This window comes from Pogona vitticeps, chromosome 3, assembly GCF_051106095.1.
Source record: "Pogona vitticeps strain Pit_001003342236 chromosome 3, PviZW2.1, whole genome shotgun sequence".
Lineage (NCBI taxonomy): Eukaryota > Metazoa > Chordata > Lepidosauria > Squamata > Agamidae > Pogona > Pogona vitticeps.
Genome location: NC_135785.1, coordinates 78,888,745 through 78,909,250, shown reverse-complemented (window position 1 = coordinate 78,909,250; position 20,506 = coordinate 78,888,745). Strand labels below are relative to the sequence as shown.

Sequence of the window (20,506 nt, the reverse complement as noted above, 5' to 3'; positions counted from 1 at the left end):
GATAACTGACATTTTCTATTGCCCCAGGAAACAGAAAGAGAACCCATGAACTCAGCATGCTAATGGTGTAGCTCTTGGTCTTTTTGGCTAAAATCAACTGTAGTACTACTTGGCCCCGGTCGGAAATCTTATAGCACCATTTTGTTCAGCCTTCATCCTGCTTTAGCCTGGGCTGTAAGGTCTGTTCCATTCATGAAAGGAAACAAGTAACACACCAGGTAAAGCTCAGTAATGGTTTCCTAGCTAGAGCCACCACCTGGAATTTCAGAAGTAGGAATAATGGGTCCAGGAACACTCCCAGATGGCAAATTTGATCTTTCAAGAGTCAGTGGTGGCTGGTACCCAAGGTGGAAGCAAGAGCTACAGCAGCCAAAGGTGGATGGAGCCACATGTAACAGGTAGAACCAGAGGCAAAATGGGGTATTTTCTCTCACACACAAAAACACACACACTCACATTCAGAGAGTCAGTCAGTCAGACAGACAATGACTCATTCCCTGACTCCATTCATCGCTCCACTATTTAGCTACAGAGCAGAAAAATATTCCTGACTCCCAAGGCAGAAATGTTCTCGTCTACTTCTATTTCCAGTTTCTCTTCTCCAACTCTCCACAAAGGCTGGGGATTCAAGGGGAACATGGGTGCAATCCTCACATCTCTATCACCATTAAGGGGGCAGGCAGAAATGAGCTAGTTATGGCATAGATGAGTTTGTGGTAGATCACTGTCTCATTTACACTAATGGATGAACCTCCACTGCAAGTGGAATGAAATTACCCAACATATACAAATTGTTTATTCCATTATTTCCATGTGACAATCTATTGCATTAGTCTGTATGGCCTTGACAAAACTACTGTATTTATTTTAAAAAGTGTAATGGGGATACAGGGCTGCTGGACAGGAGCGGGGGGGGGGGAGAGAAAAAGATATTGTGGCACATCTTAAGTCCCTACAAGTTTACCAATTGTGATTGTATCACTATCCAAAATGAAAATTGTATTTTCCTTAATAGTTTGCTCATAGAGTACTTGGACAAATGTAATAAGGCCTTCTGTCAGAGATGAGGACACATCCACACTGGCAGGATAGCTTGTTATTTGGGTCACTTTTAGTGCTGCTTGGTTTAAAGCATCCATACTTGTTTTGACTTAGAGTTATCCATCCCACCCCTTTTTAGAGCCATCCTGCTCCTTTTTGGCACAATGCCTTGGGCTGTAAGTTTTTTCCTCACATGATTCAAAGTGCTCCTAATTAGCCCATTCTGTAGTGTGTTCAGATAATTAGTCCACACCAAAATAGACCTATGGGTGCTTTCAGACAACCCAGTGACATATTTGGTGATTTATGGCATTGAAAAGAACAACAGAGAATCCCTCTGCTCTATTTTCATCTACTCTACCATTTAAATTTTTTAAAAATACATTTTCCTATAGATGCAGCATTATTCTAGATAAATTTGATACATTGGTGGTATTATGGGTATTCTGTAAGAAAACAAAAGGAAAGTCTCCATGGTCCGCTGGATGACTGCCACTGGAAAAGGTCAGGAAGGGGGCTATGTCCCATATCCCATAAATCAGTGTTCCCCAACTTTTTTACTAGTGCGGACCGGGGGAGTCTCTGAAGGAGGTGGGGCGGCCCTTCACGCTTGCCCTCTCCAATGCATGGGTGAAGTATTGTGCGTGCGCCATAGGTGCATATGCGCGTTCCCTCACCGCTTCACGCATGCGCAGGAGTGCCTGCACACCTGTGCCCCCACCCCACTCCTGCGCACTGCCGCATGCTTGAAGGGGTGAGGGAGTGTGTGCTGGCAGCGGTGGCGGTGGAAGCCTGCAAGTCTTTTTTAATTTTATTTTACCTGGCTCTGGCCAACCCCCCACCCCCGTCACCGCTGCTGCTGCCGGGAGGAGAGAAGCCTGAGCACCTGGTCCTTGCTCTCTCTCCTGGCTCTTGCCAACCCCAGTCGCCGCTGCTGGGCTGGGCTGCCAATACAGACCTCTCCCCGCCCCCATGCACAACATCCCCTCCCCACAGCTGCTTTGCGCCCGCGGGGGCTTGTGGGAAGGGGTGAGGGAAGACTCATGCCGGCGTCAGCACGCGCATGGGCAAAGCAGCTGTGGGGACGGGAGTGCATGCAGGGGAGTCTGTCTTGGCGGCCCGGTCGGGCTCAAGCCAAGGACCGGGAATGGGCCACGGACCGGTTGTTGACGACCTCTGCCATAAATTCATCAACAAATGAGAAAATCTCTCTCCCCCCCCCATTAATTCTGGCTTAGTGGTTGCTTGGCTGGGGAAGGAGATGTGTGGAAAGCAAATAAAAGCAAATAAAAGCAATCACTGGGAAAAACCAGCTGGATTGGAGACTGGCCTTCCTTTACCACATGCACACACACAAACTCCAGAAGAATAAAGCAACTATATTTGGGTCACCTGTTCAGGCTTTTAGAGACTGTTGGTGGAGCCATCCTTACTTTTTCACTGCTGCCTCTCAGAGGGGCTGACCAATTGATTTCATGGGCTCTGCCTCCACAAGGCAGTGCAACCCTAACAGAGATCCAGCTAATGAGAAAGATGGGGAGAAGGGAGGATTACCTTCCTTTCATCTCCCCAACCTTCATCTCAATGTTTTCCCGTGGCATCAATAATGCCAGTACTGCTGCACCATCACTGTCCTCTGCTGCTGTATCCTTTCTTATGAGTAAACTGGGAAAACCTTACTCATGAGTAAACTGGTGAGCTAAAGACCTGTCTGAACCCTTCCCATGGAAGAAAAAGTCAATTAGTGGGAAAGGAAGGATTGCTGAAGTGAGAGTTAAAACAGATTGCACTAAAGATAAGAACTTTTAAAGCACCAACCAGACTACCTTTGGTCTAGATGGGTGGGGTAGAAATCCAATAAAATAAAATAATAATAATACTCGAACTTCCCCCAATGGGGACGGGCTATGAGTTATCAGACTAGGAAGGTGGGGAGGGTCAGAACAAGAAGTCCTTATAGTCCTTTAAAGTAGCAGAAGCAAAAGTCAGCAGAGTATTCTTAGTCACTCTGAGAGTATCTAGGAGTTCTTTATTGCCTGGGGGTATCTCTCAAGATGCAGAGACTTAGTGCCTTTTGAGTTTCTTAGTTCAGATGGGCTTTTTCAATTCTCATAACAAATAAGTGATAATTATGCAATTAGATTTCTAGAGGTCTTGGTTTACAGCTCCCATCAGCCCTACCTATAAGACCAGAACATCTGGTGGGCCATAGATCTTTCATCCCTACGTTATAGATAAGTGTATGCATAAGCACACCTGTTCCTCTCCTGCCCTACATATGCACACATTAACAATACATATTAAGCCCTCCACATATTTTTGTTTATTTCAGCTTTTAACTTCTGACTTTGTGGAGGGAAAAAACTTACAGTTTTAAAAAGACTTTTCTTCTGCCTTCTAAAAAAAGAAAGAAAAAGAAATGCTGAATGTCTTTGGCCTGGAGGCTGGGAGCAGGGACAGCTAGGGTACTTCAGCTCCCCCTTGGTGCACTGAATGAATGCACACATTGAAGGTGAGGACAAACTGTCTTCCAGTTTACGTGTAGGTTCCTTGTTTGGTTTCCTAAAGGTGAGTCTTGTTTCCCACAGGCCACCTGATGAGTCGCTATTTATAAGCTTTTTCTAACACTGTTTTTTATCTTTGTGGCAGCAAGAAAATGAATCTTCCATCTGTTTCCCCCCTGTGGATGCTGTGACTACACTCTGTGCAGTTAAAGCAAAAACAAAAACAACCAAAAAAAAAAAAAACTGTGTAGGGTGTTACTACACGTGTTTTTCCTGAAAACCAGAAACTACAATTTTTGTCTTCTCTATACAAATATTTCCTCATTGGTTGAATAGTCACACTTTTAAAGTTAGCTATAAAACATACTAGTCACTGTTCCAAAACATGCTTAAAGCAATCAGTGTCGACAACTAAAAATGGCAGCCTAATGCCACAAAGGATGCCATATTTCAGTCAATGATCTCCCACTATAAAGTAACTTTTAACAACTCAAGATAAAGAGTTTAAGATCTCCTTAATTCAGTTTGTCTTGATCTCCTCAAGATCAAGATAAACTGAATTAAAAGGTTAAATAAAAATATGATAAAACCAAAATCAAGGCTATAGAGTCACATTTATGTTTCCATGGCTGGCTTTTTCATTTGCATTTTCCTAATATGTCATGAAACTGATATTTCATTCAACATTTCATTCTGTTTGCTTATGTCTGACGAAGTGGATGTGTCCATGAAAAAACATAATAGTCTTTAAGGTGCTGCATGTTTTTGCCTTATTTTGTCTTGTCTTGTTTCTTTGGATTTTGCCTGATATACTTGCAGGAACTAACAAGCTGCATCTTCCAAAACTGCAAAACTTCAGCATCCCTGCAGCTATGAATGTGTGGTGCTCCACTGCCCTCTTGTGTTGCCTGCATATCTGATTCCTACCAAAATAATTCCAGTTACTTGGGGGAAAGACTTAAGCAAAAAACAAACAAACAAACAAACAAAAAAGATGCAATTACATTGCAATTTACTGTACTCCTCCAATTACTCTGAGTTTAGCACAATGCAAATCAGTTCAAAATTTCTTGACTACACGATGCATGGGGACATTTCTTTGAAGAATTGTTTCTTATTGAACACCCATCAGGAGGTTGTTTATTTTAAATTGTTCCACTTTGGGCTGTTTTTTGACCCATTTTTGATTGTGTGAATGGCTGTGTCATTGTATTCTGTTCACAGCACCATTCCATCTTCTGTCTGAAGTGGTGCTGTTCCATCAGGAAATTAGTAATTGTGCCTGTTGTCCAAACTCTTTCCCTTTATTTTTTTTAATAAACTAGTTGACTTAAGCACTACATCACATGGGCACTGGGATCTTTTTGACTGCAATGCTGATGCAGCACTATTCCACTTGGAACAGTGCTTGCCAGCCTTGGGTCCCCAGATGTTCTTGGACTACAACTCTCAAAAATCCTGGTCAGTAAGAGAGTGGTGAAGGTTTCAGGGAATTGCAGTCCAATAACATCTGAGGACTCAAGTTTAGGAACCACTGACTTCTAATAAAAAAGAGGGGGGGGGATAATTCCAGAGAAGATGGTAATGGACAAGGAGAGAATGCAGGCAGAGTCAGGACAGACCCACGGGCGATCAATGTGTCAGCCTTGCTTCCCTTTAAGGTAATTTAAAGAATGCTGTAGTCCACCACACTGAATCAACCCTGTTCAACTGAGGCTGTTGCATAAGGATGGGGATAGCAGCACAAACAACATGTGACATGAATGGATACATTAATACTTTGACACAACTCCCAGATTATTTGGGCAATGTAGTCGTACCCTAATGCACTTATGCTGGCAAAGCATTGATTCAATACTGGTAGCTTATGTTTTAAGTTATACAGAGTTCTTATTCAAACCAAAATAATCAGAATAGTAAGAACAATGTATGATTGTATGAACAAGTGACATTTAACCTACTCTAGAAGCTGGTCTCCAAATAAAGAACATAATTTATGAACAGAAGCCATGGTTGCAATAATACAGTACCTGCAGTATAACTTATCTGAAAAGATCAGGTTAAATACTTAGCAGTGCTGAATATTCAAATCATTTCAAAGAACATGGAGTGTATCCATAAAGTGCCACTTTAATATACTGAGCTCACTCAATCTAAATTTGCTGAAGTAACTAACCTCTTGTACAGTATCCATATTTAAAGAAAAAAACAGGTGGGTTGTGTTTGATTAATTGAAGAACTCTACCCTGATTTTTAAGAAGTCTAAGGCTTCACTGGCATGCACGCTGTGGCTTTCTACAAGCCTCCTATGTGAAGATCAAGGACAAAAGATATCTGACTTGTTTACCCAACTGCCAAAGATCTGAAGATTCCAATGATCAACAGAAAAGCTGGCTTTCCTAGCCTTGGCCTCCTTCCTATCAGGTTCTCTCTTTGTCTGTCTGTCTGCAATAATGAATCTGGGAAATGGACTCAGCAACTGCTAGAGAGGCTTCAGTGACACATGTAAAAAGCCATAGGTAAAGAGGGGATAGTGTTAAAAGGCTCTGAATTCCCTCTGCCCTCTGTGTAAACTATCTCTGCAAGCCTGGATCCAAGGCTACCCTTATATGAGTAGGTGAGCTAGACAGTCACCCCATATGTTGAGCTGAAGGAGTTACTGCACTGAGCTTAGTGATGTGGTGTTGATTTTGTGGAATATCTGCAGACAGTTATGTTCAAAAACCTAGTAAGCCTCTTTAACATTATTTTACAAACTCTGAAAGGTTCTTTGGGTATTAAATATAAAAATAAATGTGTCATTTTGCTTTAAGGCAGTGGTTCGCAACCTTGGGTAACCCAGGTGTTCTTGGATGCTTTTCCAGACAATTTCCAGAAGGCTTCACCACCAGCTGTGCTGCCTGGGGTTTCTGGGAAATGGAGTCAAAAGTCAAAGGACACCTGGGTTACTAAGGTTGGGAGACACTGCTTTTTTTTCCAGCTTCCAATTTGATGTTATTTATTCTAGAAAATTTGCAGAGCTTTTCTTCAAAGTATATCACTAACCAGTATAAATACTACAATCTCTTTCTCCATCTATCTACAGTGGTGCCCCGCTTGATGAGGATAATCCGTTCCAGCAAAATTGCTGTAGAACGAAATCGTCGTCAAGCAAAAATCCCATTGAAATGCATTGAAAACCGGTTCAATGCATTCCAATGGGCGAAATACCTCAGCGTCCAGCGAAGATCCTCCATAGGGTGGCCATTTTCTGGTGCCTGTAAAGTGAGGAATCCATCCTAAAACACAGCGGGGAGCCATTTTACACAGCGGGTGGCCATTTTGAAAGCCCGACGATCAGCTGTTTTGATCATTGTTAAGTGAAAAATCAGTTCCCGAAGGAGGGAACCGATCATCGTGAAGCGATTTTTCCCTATTAAAACATTGTTTTGTAATCACAAAAGCGATCACAAAAACTTCATCGTTAAGCAATTTCCTTGTCTAATGAGGTAATCGTCAAGCAGGGCACCACTGTACCTCTTTACCTATTTTAAAAAGAAACTTAATGGGGTGGAACCTTCACTGAATGGAATCTTCAGCCAATGCACTATTTGTCCTAGAATCAGCCATGTGCTCATAACTGCCATACTCTCCTAGCATTCCCTCCCAGCCTTATCTAGGCTAGAAGAAGAGCTTGGAAAAGTTGTTTGCTAATTATCCTGGCTGGGGGAAATCTGGGAGTTGCATTCCTCCCAAAGTAACATCATTTCCAGAGTCCCCTTAGGACACATACCTATTTCTTTCATACAGGCCCTATTTTTTTTTGGGGGGGGGGGAAATCTTCTGACAACTTCAGAAGGGTGGGACTATGCTTGGGTTTTACAAAAGCAGATTGTAAACTGGGAACTAACTGTATTTATCATGAGTACCTTTTAGAAAATGAGAGTCTCTTTGTCCTAGGATTAGGATAACAGATTTTTCTCTCCTGTGTTCATTGTAACATCCAGCCTACACTGACTTCAGTTTGGCAAAGGCAAAACCTCAGGAGGCATCCATCAATTTCAACAAACCTATTTTAAATGAAAGCCCTTCTGTTTCAACGCCTCCAAACAGCTTGGGCAGCCACAGCTTTTGAATAACTATATGCAGGATGTTTCGACACCTACAGCACACATGGGCCCTGCCTGCGCCATGAAGAGCTAGTGTAAGTGTTTACTTACATTTGCACCTGCTTCCTCCTAAAAGCTGGGGGGGAGGGGTGGGCAGCAATTATTAAGACAAGCTGTCCATTAAGAAACTGGCTGGATAGCTCAGGGAGCTAAGGATCAAAGGGTTCAATTCCCCACTGTGCCTTCCAAGAGAAGAGCCAGCCTGTGTAGCTATGGGCAAGCTGCACAATCCCAGAGTGCCACCAGAAGAAGGGATTGGTACGAACACCACTTCTGAGTATTCTCTACCTAGAAAAGCCTGGAAAGGGTTGCATAAGTCAGAACTGACTTGACAGTATACTATCTTTATTAGTACAGTATTCATGAAGGTGAAATCTAACAGTGAGGATTATGCTGTAGAAGATGAACTCTACAGAAGGTTTAGCTATGGTGCAGAAGACAGGGCTTGATTATCATCTGCTAATGTCCACTACTAGAATCCTACAATAATATTGTGAAGATGCCTTTGTATTGCTTCTGAATTATAGCAGGGTTGAGAAAATGATGTAGAGGCAGAATCTGAAAGCATTCACTGGCGAAAATCCAGAACCCACTTCTATCAAATTATACTACATTAAATAGCCCACCCAATTTGCTAGTATGCAAGCATCCGTACATTTAACTGCACTGTTTTGAGTTTTAGTATTTCTGCAAAATATACAATACCACTATTTATAACATAACATAATGAAATATTTATCACAGATTATGGTAATATTAACTATAGAAAGTCACTCAGTAGGTGACAGAATGTAGTAGATTATTCAGGACTTCCTAATTTCTGAGCTTCTCATTTCCGTGGTTTTGGAAGATACTGTCTATATATTTTCAAAATGTTTGGCAAGGGAAGTTGTAAGTACCATCCTTCTACCTGACTCTTTTGCAAAGAAACTTCTCCTGGACCCACTTTATAGAACCAAAAGTTTGGTATATGATGCTGGGGGGCAATAAATTATTTTTGTTCAATTTCTACAGTAAAGCACTGCATAACAACTGCCATGGTCTGGGATTTATTTATTTGGGTGTTTTTTTTGGTCTTCTCTTCCAATGAGCTTGAGGTCAAGATCTGGCCCATACCGCCCTGGCAGCTGCAGGATTGGAGCCAGCCTGACTCAAGAATGGCCTGGTGTTTGCAGGCTCAGGCTCTGGCCTGCATAGCAGCTGCTGGGCCACTCATGAGGCTCATCTGGAAACTTGGAAGAAGGCGTATTTAAGGAGTGATTCCCCCTCCTGGAATTTGTGTTAATAACAAAGGTTTTTGGTCCTGTTGTTCTGATTGCCTTGCTGCTCTTTAGCTTCAGAGTCTCTGAGTTCCAGTACAGTACTTCTGCGTCTCTTCCTACCTTGGTCCCTGCTCTTGTCTCTTACATCTCTGCATTTTGACCCCAGTGTTTCTTTTTCTGTTCCTGCTTTGGCCCCTGCTCTTGGCTCTGCTTGCCTCCTGCATCTTGGCGCCTTGTTCTGGCTCCATTCTCCCAGCCCATTGGTGCTCCTGCCTCCACTTGGTCATGACCAACTGAGCAGTGAGTGCCTTTGGACTTGATACTCTGTGTGGTGGACTGGGTCCTGGTGCCCTTGCCCCTGGCGAGAGACTGCATGGGATATCTTGGACTGTGACACTTCGGATAATATACAAGGCTCTCTACTCTTCTCACTCTGCAACGAGTGGGTATGCATAGTGATTGCCCCCAGTGAATTTTGTTTGTTTGTTTGATTTTTCAGACACATGCTTTGAATAGCTAAGCCATCTAACAAAAACAGTAACCACCATCACCAACATCCTGGGATATAATCTAGTCTGAAAAAGAAATGAGAGCCGGAAAAATATAAGAAAGTTAAAGGTAAGAGAAGGCTGAAAAGCATCTGGAGCTGCAACAGTGCCTCTCTAAAGAATCGCTATGCTTGCTTCTATCTATCCTCATCTGCAAACAAGTGTTAGTGTTAATGGTGAGTCACATGCACTCCCCCACATCTCCTCCAGTGATCTGAATGCTTCATAATGAAATAACAAGGGACATGTTTGATTTCACAGGTACTGATATTTTGGATATGATAGAGGAGTTCTAGCTGCAGGTGGCTTGTGGACCAAGCTGGGTGAGCGCCTCACTCCACAATTTTTTTTTTGGGTGGTGGTGGTCTTATCTGGTCATAAACCACCTATTACCTCAGTTTTATTAATGACACATTAACAGTATTTGCAGCAACCAATGTGAATTTGAAAGTCCCTGGTTTAATAGTGTCCCATGGCACTTTGCCTATATCATAGACTGTGGCACTCAAGGCAAGGGTGAGTCGGGAACAACGTCTCCCCCCCCCCCCCGGGATATCGGAGAGCTTCCCTTTCAGGTACAGCTATGCAACCTTGTACCTGTGGCTTTATCAAAAGTCGAAACAGAAAAATCTGGTCAAAGTGGAGAAGAGCTTTAAGGATCTTGCTTAGCTGTGGAACACAAACATCTATGTGTGGCCCAGTACTTAAAGGTAGGACCTCAAGATAATTGGTGAGGTTAAAAGGAGCAAGTGTTTAGTGGGAATTGGGAGAAAATGTACAAAAAGATGGAGTAGATAGACTGGGGTTACATAGAATATCAATGCCAGAGATGAGAAGCAGAAAGCCACCACGGTCTATTACTTACCCCCACGATTCCTTTTTCAGGTGAAAATGTGTACAATAGTCCTTTTTTCTCTCTCATCACTCTGGCCTGCTTCCTCCATTTCTGAAGCACTTCTTTATCTCTAAAAAAAATCATCATTATTCTCATCCTCAAAATTTTTATTACATTTAATAAAGCACATTCTACCATGTGTTACCAACATTTATTTATTCATTTGACTTGATAGCACACAATTATGATACTATTACCACAGACATGGAACTACTATTAATCATAAAGAAGTAGTGCTCATAGAAATAAGTTTTATGGGAAGATACAGGAACTAATGGCTATGGAACAGAGTGCTGATCTTTGAGGTCCACATTGACAATTTAATCTGGGGAAAAGAATCACATTGAATTTGAGTATATCAATTTACAGATGCTATCAGTACTATATATGATGCTTGCTCACAACCCCTTAAAATAATCTTGTTTATTTCATACCATATGTTTGAAAGCCATTCATTATTATGGGTATAGGGTATTTGTAAGTGATTTATTTGACTATTGCTTGCCTAAAGCTATACAGGCTGCTTCTTCGGGAAGCACAATGCAGAACTAAATTCCAAACTCTGGCTTTGTAGCCAGATACTTAACTCACTGAACTATTAAGCCAGTGTTTGCTAATTTGATAAATAATAAAAAGGGAGCAAATTATTACATATCTCATCTAACCCAAGAAACCTGCTGGGGGTGGGGAGCAGAAATTCCTGTTATGCTAATAGTTGCTTAGCTATTTTATTTGGGTTGTATTCAGGTAGAATTAGAAAAGATGAGGAGAGAACTCCTCTCCATTGTAGAAGCACCGTTTAAGTGACTATGGAGGGAAGCCCTTTCCTAACTGCTTTATGGGTGGGCCCAATCCATAGAGTAGACTATTTCTGGATGGGCGGCATATAAATAAATAAATAAATAAATAAATAAATAAATAAATAAATAAATAAATAAATAAATAGTACTGGCACATATTTGTGCCAGGAAGCAAGGAGTCTTGAGCCTAAGCATATGTTATAGATAACTTTCTGTTAGAGTGTTCCTTATGTGCTGATTGTGTGCGATTGTTATAGTAGGAGCTTTGCTCACTTCACCTAGTCTGAAAATTAGTTTGCTTTGGTTTGTGAGCAGTCTTCTGGATCTAAACAATTCTTTCTTTGCAAGACTGGTTTTCTCAAATGTAACAGTATGCCTGTATAGCGTTTATGCAAAACTAGCATGATTAATAACAATTAATACCTGCCTCTCAGGTATTAGTCACCCATTTAAAAGATCTGTGAGACAGCATATTTAGTTCTTGCAGCACAAATCTCTGCTTCTGCTAAACCAGGGGACACACTGTGTGAACATCATAAAAATCAATTGCAGATAACTGGACCCCACTGGTGTTCGAACCATTGCATATGCTGATCTTACTCATACTAGACTATTTAGAGACAAATGACTTGGAGGAAGATTAACAACACTATCCCATATGCATCTACTCAGAAGTAAGTTCTACTATATTCAGTAGGGATTGTTCCCATGTAACCATCTGTATATGTAGAATCAGAGCTGGCCCAACACATTGTGCTTCCAGAGGCAAACAAAAAGATTGAAGCCCACCAAATAGGTGGTACAAAAGAAGACCAGCAGTTGAATCTTCCCTCAACACTGTGGATGGGACAGGATCTTCCACTGTACCTGAAGAATGTGAACTCCAACACCTCCTTGCTGCCTCCCAGCTTAAGTACCCGAGGTGGCTACCTTACTTTACATAATATAAAACTGGTATTGTACGGGGTTGCATTATAAAATATCAGACCATCCTAACCTGATTTACTCAGGCATAAATCTCAACTTAGAGAAATGTATTTCACTGTAAACAGGCACAGATTTGCACTGGACATCTCCAGTCAGCACGCATATTTTGCTTGTAGCAGTTCCCACAATGCTGTGGGCACTAAAATAAATGTTCCATCACAATGATAGTAAAAACCAAGATTAAAAAGATTTCTATTTACTTAGTTTAAAATATTTCTTAATTGCGTCCGTACTCAACAAGCGCTTGTGATTGACTATAAAAGTAATAAACACAGAACTGCTTTAAGCTGCTGAAAGTGTTTTAAACTGATGAAATTTGTGACAGTATAATAGGGGTACAATATGAAATTAAAGAGCAGCTTCAGTCAGTAAAAGCATGGTAGAACAAGTGGCCAACAAGTTTCCTTGGAAGGAAGTTCCAGGGCAGGCTACAGCTACACAGTAGGCCCTTGTCTAGGGTTCTCACCAGCTTCACGTCTTCAGAAAATGGGAAACATAAGCCCTGGCAAAGATTTTAGAGGAGGCAATCTCTCACATATCCTGCCCCCATGCTGTATGAAGAAATCTAGGTGGTGAAATGTTTGGAATGTGGCATCAGTATGAGCCTGTTAATAGTCTGTCAGTGTCTGTTATCTTATTATTTGAGAAACACTATCGTTGAAAGCATATTGCTTATGGCTTTTAGTATCAATATTTTTATGCCAACAGAAATTCATCTGATATACAACAATGTTCTTAATTTTGTTAGTACTGATTGTATAGCACTATTGCTCTTCTTGCTGCTGCCATTATGCATTCTTTTTCAGAATTAAAGCATATTGGCTAAAGCCAATTGTTAATCCCAGCTAGAGTAGAAGTACTGGCCAAAATCTTACTTCCATAATTTAGCACACTGAAAGCTGATGATGTCATCAAGTTATACTGCTAAAATATCTCAGTATACATACACATGTACCATGGAAATATCATAGTCTGCTGGAGTTCATTAGAGTGGTTTTCAGTTTATATTAACTTTTATTCTTTTTTTTTGTCTGTTCGGAGGTGATCTAGAACTAAAACAGTGTAGTGATAAGGTCTAGCACTTAATAGTTTGTTTTTAAAACTAAATTAAAAATGCTTTGGGGTAACTAGAGAGAAAGATAAAGGGGCTAAGTGTTCCCACTGTCCCAAAACATCATGTGCCAGCTTACTGCAACATCAACTGACCTAAGCAAAACACCCTTCAAATTGTGGTGGTTAAAACAAAATAGAAGCCCCCCCAAAATGTGGGGGAGTCCAGATTGAAAAGAAAAATAAAGGGCAGTATGATTTGCATTGAGCTTTACATCATGTGATCATTTTAAAATGCTTTGAATTTCACCCATGTCAATTCTGGAGTAAATTGTAAAGTATTTTCCAATGTAGTTAAACTTAAATACTGACTTATGAGGTACCATTCATTTTGTGGGTTTGCTGTAACTGGAACTAACAAATGGATGTCATCCTATATTGCGGCATGTTATGAAACCACCTAAAAGTAATTACATCAGACTGAAAACATTGCAGAGGCTTGTGTCACTTCAAGCTACAGGCTTATACGAACCTTTGTTCCCCTCATGGGGGTAGGGCAGAATGATACAGAAAATGATAAATGTATTACTAACATTTGTCATAAATTTTCAAAGGGTTGTTTAGCTTAAACATCCTGTCAATCCTGAGTTCAGTTACACAAGTCAATCCATCATGGAGATGTTAATGTAATGGACACCAGTTCCCAGACAACATATGTCTTAACTGAAGGCAGAAATTACCTGCTTTGTCTCATAGTCGTGCAATACCGAAAATGTCATTCCTTCCATCTGCTACTTCCAATTGCTCTCTAAAAATCCCCACCTCTGCCTATCACTCTCAGCTGGACTAATTTCTTGACTCTGGACCCGTCTGGCAGAAAAATCACTGGCTAAAAGGTTACAGAGTAAGGGAGCAAAAAGTGGCACATACAGGAGTGCCTTCTCCTTGGTTACTCTTTGGCCACATTATGGTTTTCCCCACAGCTCCAATAGCATAGACCACCTGCTTTCACATGGAGCTCTGTCCTGAGTCATGTGCAGCAGCATAAAATCTAATTTTGGATCACTGCAAAGCATTGCAAAGCACTGAAAGCAAGACCAAAGCAAGGCAAAGCATTCATGTACTCTACATATAGCCACACAATCTGGAAAGGTTGCATATTCTTCTGTCAAACAATCATTCATAATTAATAGTTCAGTACCATGGAGTTAATTCCAGCTCTTGGTGACCCTATCCAAGGTTTTCTAAGTATAGAGTATCTAAACATACTGTGTGGCCAGAGGCTGGGAGTCTGATTCCCCACTGTGCCTCCTGGGAGAAGAACCAGCCTGTGTGGCTACAGAGTTCCAGGATGCTCCCAGAAGAAGGGAACAGTAAACCACTTCTGAGTAATCTATACTTAGAAAATGCTGGGAAGGGTTGCCTTGAGTTGGAATTGACTTTATGACATATAATCATTATATGTCAAATGGTAAACACTGTGACAAACCCAGACCTACTGGGATCTGCCACACGTTACACTAAGCTGCCACCAACCATTCCCTATAAGAAGTCACACAGACCAGGGATGGATTTTCAAACAAATAAAGAATAAGGTTTATTTAAATACACACAGGGAAAATAAAATAATTAGGTGAATAAGATAAAGTAACGTGGCTTAGTTTCACTCATACATACACACAGTTTGGTTCACACAGAACCCTTAACTTGAAGCACAGACCCTGAACCTATCAGTTCTGGCTGACCAACAGACACCTGAACCTATCAGGTTGGTACTCTGACACACAGTAGTACCCTGTCTGACACACAGACTCTCACACCAGCTTCTTCTTCCCAGCTGCTGCTTCGTCACATCCCAGCGTCTCCCTTCCACCACACAGGCTTCACATTTATATACAGTACAGCCCCTCCTCCTGATGTCCCGCCTTCCACTCCCCATAGGATGGAACTTTCCCTCCAAACCCATGACAGACAGGTAACATCAGTGCTGTATGTAACACCTCCCCTCTTTATAAGTTGTTTTGTAGGGGGAAAGCTAAGGTGCTTTTTCCCAAAAAACAACCTGGATAAAACACACAACAACAGTTATACATACCATATCATACTTACTTATACTTACATTCTAAGTTAACCATATCAATTAGGCATTTAAACATTTATCATATACATTACATCAATTTATCTTTATTCATACAAACCAAGTTCAAAAAACAGGTACATTTAACTTTTTGTCATCAATATATATACATAGTCCATGTTTCTTTCGCCGTCTTCATTCTTCAGGTCTTCTTGACAAGGCGTCAGCAACACAGTTCACTGACCCTCTGACCACCTTTACTTCAAAGTCATAGTCCTGTAGGTTTAAAGCCCACCTCATAAGTTTGCTATTGTGGGTTTTCATTGTCTTTAACCATTGCAGTGGTGAATGGTCAGTGCACAGAACAAAATGTCTTCCCCAGATGTAAGGCTTGGCCTTCTGGATCGCGTAGACTATGGCCAAACACTCCTTCTCCACGGTTGCCAAATGTCTCTCACCTTTTTGAAGTTTCCTACTCAGGTAGGACACTGGATGCTGGTCACCATTCTCATCCTCCTGGCACAGAACTGCTCCTACCCCGCTGTTAGACGCATCGGTGTAGATGATGAACTCCCGGTCGAAGTCTGGAGCACGCAGCACTGGATAGTTGATTAGCGCCTGCTTCAACCTCTGGAACGCCTCCTCACAGTCGCTGGTCCACGGGATGCGGTCATCAGCCTTCTTCCGCGTCAGATCGGTCAGCGGAGTCGCTATCTCGCTAAACCTCGGGATGAACTTTCGGTAGTAGCCCACCAACCCAAGAAATGATTTGACTTTTTTCTTGGTGTTTGGTCTAGGCCAATCACGAACTGCTTCTATCTTGGCCTCTAGGGGTTTGATCACTCCTCCCCCTACTATGTGACCCAAGCACTTTACTTCTGGGCTACCCAGCTGCAGTTTGTTTTCTTTGCAGAGCCTAGGCCAAAGCACTCCCTCCCCTGGGTTAAAGTGCCTCTCCCCGGCTTTCTGGTCATCCCAAACTTTCTTTCTGACCTTTTGAGCTTGCAGGGTCTCTGCTGCTAGCTCTAGGTTTCTCTTTAGGTCCTTCCTTAAAGAGTCTATATATGTCACAACGTCTTGTGGGTCATCCTGGGTGATCTGCTCCCAATTTTGTTTGATCAAATCAAGGGGCCCTTTCACCCTTCTCCCAAATAAAAGTTCAAATGGACTGAACCCGGTACTGGCTTGTGGCACTGATCGATAAGCAAACAAAAGGGATTGCAGCTTCTGGTCCCAATTGTTTGGATTCTCTGCCAAGTAAGCCCTAATCATGCGCATTAGAGTCCCATTGAACTTCTCAGTTAACCCATTACTTTCAGGATGATAGACAGTGGTTTCCTTGTGCTTAATTCCACAGATTTGCCATAACCGTTTCATGAGCTTCGATGTGAACGATGCGCCCAAATCTGTGATTATTTCTGAGGCAAATCCCATCCTGGACATATACCCCACCAAGGCATCTGCCACTGTGTTAGTTTCAATGTTAGTCAAGGGTATGGCTTCAGGGTACCTCGTGGCATGGTCCACAATGGTGAGAATGAACCTGTTCCCCCTCTTTGTGGCCTTGGGCAAAGGTCCCACAATATCCACCCCTATGCATTTGAACGGAGTGTCAATCACAGGCAAAGGGCACAACTTTGCTCTGGTCCTGTCGCGGTTATTCCCCTGCCTTTGACACACATCACATTGTTTACAGAACTCCCTGATCTGCTTCCCTATGTCAGGCCAGTAAAAATTCTGTGTAATTCTCTGCTGTGTTTTGTTCACCCCTAAGTGTGCAGCAAACATGTCAGAGTGCCCCCTTTGTAAGATCATGGGGCGATACTTTTCAGGTACCACTAGCTGACTTCTGATCCCATCTCCCCCTTTTGAGATATTCCTCAGGGTCTCTCTATATAAAATCCCCTTTTTCTCCAGAAATCTCACTGGGGTTTCAGGTGTTAGCTGGGCGTCAGTCACCTGTTCAAAACACTTTTGGAGAGTGGCGTCTGCCTTTTGCTCTTGTCCAAATCGGCTGTCTGTGGTTAAGGTTTCCACCACAGCTTCTGAACTCCCCTCTGCTTCCGTCACGGGCTCATCATTACCCCCCTGAACTGTCCCCGTGGTGGCTTGTGAGCGTGTAATCACTAGCACCCGTTTCACATGTTCAGCCAGGTCATTTCCCACGAGCACGGCTGCTGGCAGAGTCGATGAAATCGCTAGCCGCCAAACTCCCCTCCAGCCTTGAAAGTTGACAGGTACCTCCGCGACTGGGAGTGAGATTATCTGCCCCTCAATCCCTGCTACCTTCATGCTCTCATTTGGGATTAGATATTCCCTAGGAATAATATCTGGATGGCACAGGGTCACCTGAGAACAAGTGTCCCGCAGCCCCCGATACTGACGGTCAAGTATTCCTACGTCCACCCCTGCTGTCTCAAACAACTGAGAATCTGTTCTCACGAGCAAGCATCGCTTGACCTCCGCAAGAGGACCACCTTCCTCAGCCTGATCAGCAGATGCAGCCGTTCCAGACTGAGCAGCCATGGCAACAGGCTCCCTCAGTGACAATGAGCCTTGCTCTTTCTGGACACAGAACACAGCTTTTGGCTTGGTTCCACTAGAATCCTGAGGCACCATTCCTTTTAGCTGCTTTAATTTCTCACACTCTGAGATTAGATGGCCCTTTCCCTGACAGAAATAACATTTTCTGGTGTATTTTGATTCTCTCTCATCTTGTTTTGGTTTTCCCTCCAAAATCTGAGGTCTTGGTTTCATGTCAGAGGGCTTCCCTTCACCATGGGCCCCTCCCCCTTGCTGGCTTTTCCCTGGTCCCTGAGAGTACTTGCTGTAGGTTTCTTTGGGTTTACCTACAGATTTCCCCTCACCCAAGGGCTTTCTTATTTGGGAAATAAAATCTGCGATCTCGGCTGCTTCTGCCACAGATTTTGGTTTCCTTTCCCTCACCTGGAATTTCAATTCCCCATGCAGGACTGAATAGAACTGTTCCAGCGCTATCAAATCTTTAAGCTGTTGAAAGGTCTCTGTCCCCTCCTGCGATAGCCATTTCTCAAGCAGCCTCACCAATTGGGCCCCCACTTGTGTAAAAGTCTGCTCCGGTTTTTTTGTGAGGGACCTGAATCTTTGTCTCAGCTGCTCCGCATTTATCCCATGTCTGGCAAACACCAGTTTTTTAAACTCTGCAAAATCTTTCATCAGTTCCTCAGGCATCTCGGCATAAACCTCAGCCAGGCTACCACTGATTAAAGATCGCATGATGGTCATCTTCTCAGTTTCCCTCACTGAGAAGTCCACAAACGCTCTTTCCACTAAGGAAAAGAACACCTCAGGACAATCTCCCTTGTGGTACACAGGGAATTTCTTCAGGTCAGCTTTAGACAGTTGGCCTCCCTCAGAATCCCTATTGTTATTATTGTTCTGATTCATCAGTTCCAATTTTTTTAATTCAAACGCCATTTTCTCTCTCTGCAATTCCAATTCAATTCTCTGTCTCTCTAATCTTTCTTCTTTTTCCATTCTCTCTCTCTCTCTCTCTAATTCAAATTGCCGTTGTTTCTCTCTTTCCCTTTCCTCCATTTCCCTCACCCTCAGTTCATGCTGTTGGGCTATGAGTATTTTTCTGAGTTCTGGGTTTTGCTCTCCTGTGCTGTCACCTTGCACTGAGCCAAATTCATCCTCAGAACCTTGGTCAACCTGGGGGTCTTTCACTTCACCCATTTCTGCCATTTGGCTTCGAGTCAAGGGCATAATCCCCCCTCAGAACAGGCTGCTTTAAAAAGTCAAGCCTCAAAATAAAACGACCACTTTTTTTCTCTTTTGCCTCAGAACCAGCTTTCTATAGATTGCTGCTGTTCTTCAGCACTACTTGCAACTGTAGCGAGTTAGAGACTACCCCCCTCTGCTGGGCCTCTCAGCTGGCAGGCTAAATCACTGCTACTACACAGTTTTGCCTCAGCTTTTTTCCCGCCAAAACCAGGCTGCCTCAGAGCACTCTAATCTAGTCTCCCCAGTTGGCACGTTCTTCTACTAGCGCACCTCCCCGTGAGGTACACCTAGAAGATTACCTACGCGCCTCAGATTGTCCCTGACTAGACCCCCCTTGCTCTGGGCACACTTGCCAAGGCTTTGCTGGACCACTGGACAACTGGACCAGTCGTATCCCACACGCTGGACACCAATCAATGTGACAAACCCAGACCTACTGGGATCTGCCACACGTTACACTAAGCTGCCACCAACCATTCCCTATAAGAAGTCACACAGACCAGGGATGGATTTTCAAACAAATAAAGAATAAGGTTTATTTAAATACACACAGGGAAAATAAAATAATTAGGTGAATAAGATAAAGTAACGTGGCTTAGTTTCACTCATACATACACACAGTTTGGTTCACACAGAACCCTTAACTTGAAGCACAGACCCTGAACCTATCAGTTCTGGCTGACCAACAGACACCTGAACCTATCAGGTTGGTACTCTGACACACAGTAGTACCCTGTCTGACACACAGACTCTCACACCAGCTTCTTCTTCCCAGCTGCTGCTTCGTCACATCCCAGCGTCTCCCTTCCACCACACAGGCTTCACATTTATATACAGTACAGCCCCTCCTCCTGATGTCCCGCCTTCCACTCCCCATAGGATGGAACTTTCCCTCCAAACCCATGACAGACAGGTAACATCAGTGCTGTATGTAACAAACACCAATGTGATGGGAACAAGAAAAACAACACTTGCAATGAATAACAACAGCAGCAGCACCAACAACAATACTTACTTTCTCCTCTGTTCAAATAAAGCCTGTTTCTCCTTCATTTCTTTTAGTGCTGCCAATCTGCATTCTTCAGCCCTTTTACTCTGAATGATCAAATCATAGGATGAAACTGCAGGAAGCAAATTTTTCTTGACCCTTTTGAAACAAAATGTGTTGGTACAGTCAATCAAATTTTGTAATAAAGGACAAGCAAAATGAATGTTTTAAACCAGTGGTTTAGAAGTGGGGTCTAAAAGTAGCAAATATCTATCCCGTTTCCCAGTACACTTCACCTTCCTTCTTTTCAATGTAGAGTACTTAGTACTCTAGAACCAGCAGCTTCTACAACATTACAGTGCTGACCTCAGCCTTATTCACAGAGCCTAGAGCAGATGCCTAGAATTTAGCTTTGTACCTTCATTTTTTCCACAAGAATCA

At 42.6% G+C, this 20,506-nt stretch overlaps 1 protein-coding gene across 1 annotated transcript in view; it reads right to left on the bottom strand.

Moving 5' to 3' along the window:
• The window catches only part of LRRC27 (leucine rich repeat containing 27), a 63,325-nt gene that overhangs the window by 12,667 nt on the left and 30,152 nt on the right, over positions 1-20,506 (bottom strand). The window contains exons 7-8 of the mRNA XM_072995382.2: positions 20,093-20,224; positions 10,369-10,468 (exon numbers count right to left, since the gene is read on the bottom strand). Of these exons, the coding sequence (XP_072851483.2) occupies positions 10,369-10,468; positions 20,093-20,224 (232 nt within the window). The remainder of the gene's footprint in view (positions 1-10,368; positions 10,469-20,092; positions 20,225-20,506) is intronic.